This window comes from Vigna unguiculata, chromosome 2 (genome assembly GCF_037176805.1).
Source record: "Vigna unguiculata cultivar grain cowpea cultivar isolate G323 ecotype 2 chromosome 2, ASM3717680v1, whole genome shotgun sequence".
Classification (NCBI taxonomy): Eukaryota; Viridiplantae; Streptophyta; class Magnoliopsida; order Fabales; family Fabaceae; genus Vigna; species Vigna unguiculata.
In genome coordinates, this window is record NC_140793.1 from 8,290,322 (window position 1) to 8,292,095 (window position 1,774).

A 1,774-nucleotide genomic window follows, 5' to 3' on the forward strand; every position below is an offset into this window, starting at 1 on the left:
TATATTTTGTATTAACGTAATTGCGAATATTTTAGTTATGTTGCAATTAAAGTTTTTATATTTCCCGCGTTTTTGGGAAATAGTTATAATCAATGTGGTATTTATTTTAATTGGAAATTTTATTTATTTAATATTAATAATATTCCTTAGGAATGTTACACTTGGTCCCTATACCTGAAACATTTTGGCTCCCACTATGGGGCCGAGCACTTATCAATAGGATAACCCATATGGTAATCACTAGAAACATGACGAGCAACATTGAAAGAAGAGGAACGACTGACGACCAGGTAGATACAAGGGAGAAGTTGAGAAAGCTGCAACAGAGGATGAACGAAATGTAAAGGAACTATGAAGCGCAGTTGCGCATCCTGCAAGAAGAGAACGCCACCCTTAAGCAAAAAATGGGGGATCCTATTCCCTCAACCCTAAACATTCCAGATCCCGCTCGACTGAGTCGAGCACAACCGAGGGTAGAGGAGGAACACCAGATGAGTCATCCTCATATTACTGAAGCCGACCGATCGCAACCGCCTCGAGTTGAGAAAACCGTGGCTTCTTGGGGAACTCTGATCTCCACAGTGGCAGAGAGTTCTGGAGCCAATCGAGACGGGCATCCGTCTCGACTGGTAGTTCATGCGGAAGGAAGTTTGCCCTTCACTCCATTTATCCTTGAAACCCCGCTGCCCGACCAATGGAAGGTACCAACTTTTGACAAGTACGATGGCACAACCAACCCGGATAACCATTTGCAAACTTTTGCTCACCAGATGATGTTTCACATGGTGAGCGACGCAATTTGGTGTCGCGTGTTCTCATCCTCCCTAACAGGAGAAGCATTGGAGTGGTTTTCTAAATTACCACCCAATAATATTGACTGTTTTGCCACGTTGAAGGCTCGGTTCAACACCCAGTTCGCCCCACTCCGACCGACCACTCTCATGCCGGCGGCCTTGGTCAACGTCCATCAAGAGGACGATGAATCACTGCGAAGTTACCTGGATCGGTATAACTGAATGTTGGTCAAAATTAAGGACCTTAGTGATGAGATCGCCCGACACCACTTTTCTTATGGCCTACAGCCTGGTGTTTTTGCTGACAAAATAACTCGCAAGCCACCAAAGACTATGGAGGAGTTGAGGGAGAGAGCGGCTCAGTTCATACAGATGGAAGACATGCATAACTTTAGGGCTTGCAACAAGGAGTCTGAGCCTAAAGCAGTTGAGAAGAGCACACTAAGACCAAGCAAGCCGGTCGTCAAGCTGGCAGAGCGGAAGGGCCCCAAGTTCACCACCTGCTCGTCGTCCCCAGGGCCAAAATACTGCATGAAGCATTCAACACTGACGCTCTTCCACCCCCAAGGAAGAAACCACCGCCCTCAGATGTCGATGGTAGTAAACACTACCAGTACCATCGAACGATCGGTCACACCACTAAGGAGTGTCACACCCTCAAAGACAAGATAGAAGAGTTTATTTGCTCGGGACAGTTGAAGAAATACGTCAAGTAGGATCGCCAAGAGCGCAACCCTGAGAAGAAGAAGAGCCCAACGCAAACGTCTTCGCAGTCAAGCAGAAATGACCGACCAAGGCGGGAGCCCGAGTGTAAAAGGGGGAAATCTTCGGGAAGACGACACCAAAGTAGGAGCAGGAGTAGAAGCCGAGATAGACCTCTACAGGGATACATCAACACTATATCTGAAAGGTTTGCTGGGGAAGGGTCTAGCTCCTCCGCTCGAGGCATGTTCGGTCGCCGATAACTTTCACCGACGATG

General features: G+C 47.4%; 1 protein-coding gene across 1 annotated transcript; it reads left to right on the forward strand.

Annotated features, from left to right (window-relative positions):
• Positions 1-404: 404 nt before the first annotated feature.
• Positions 405-1,016, forward strand: LOC146888298 (uncharacterized). The gene has a single exon (XM_085670040.1). The coding sequence runs from the start codon at positions 405-407 to the stop codon at positions 1,014-1,016; it is 612 nt and encodes a 203-aa protein (XP_085526166.1).
• Positions 1,017-1,774: the final 758 nt, after the last annotated feature.

Bases quoted from the DNA above. Each gene is read 5' to 3' on its own strand.
- LOC146888298 (XM_085670040.1), top strand. From the start codon at position 405: ATGGGGGATCCTATTCCCTCAACCCTAAACATTCCAGATCCCGCTCGA.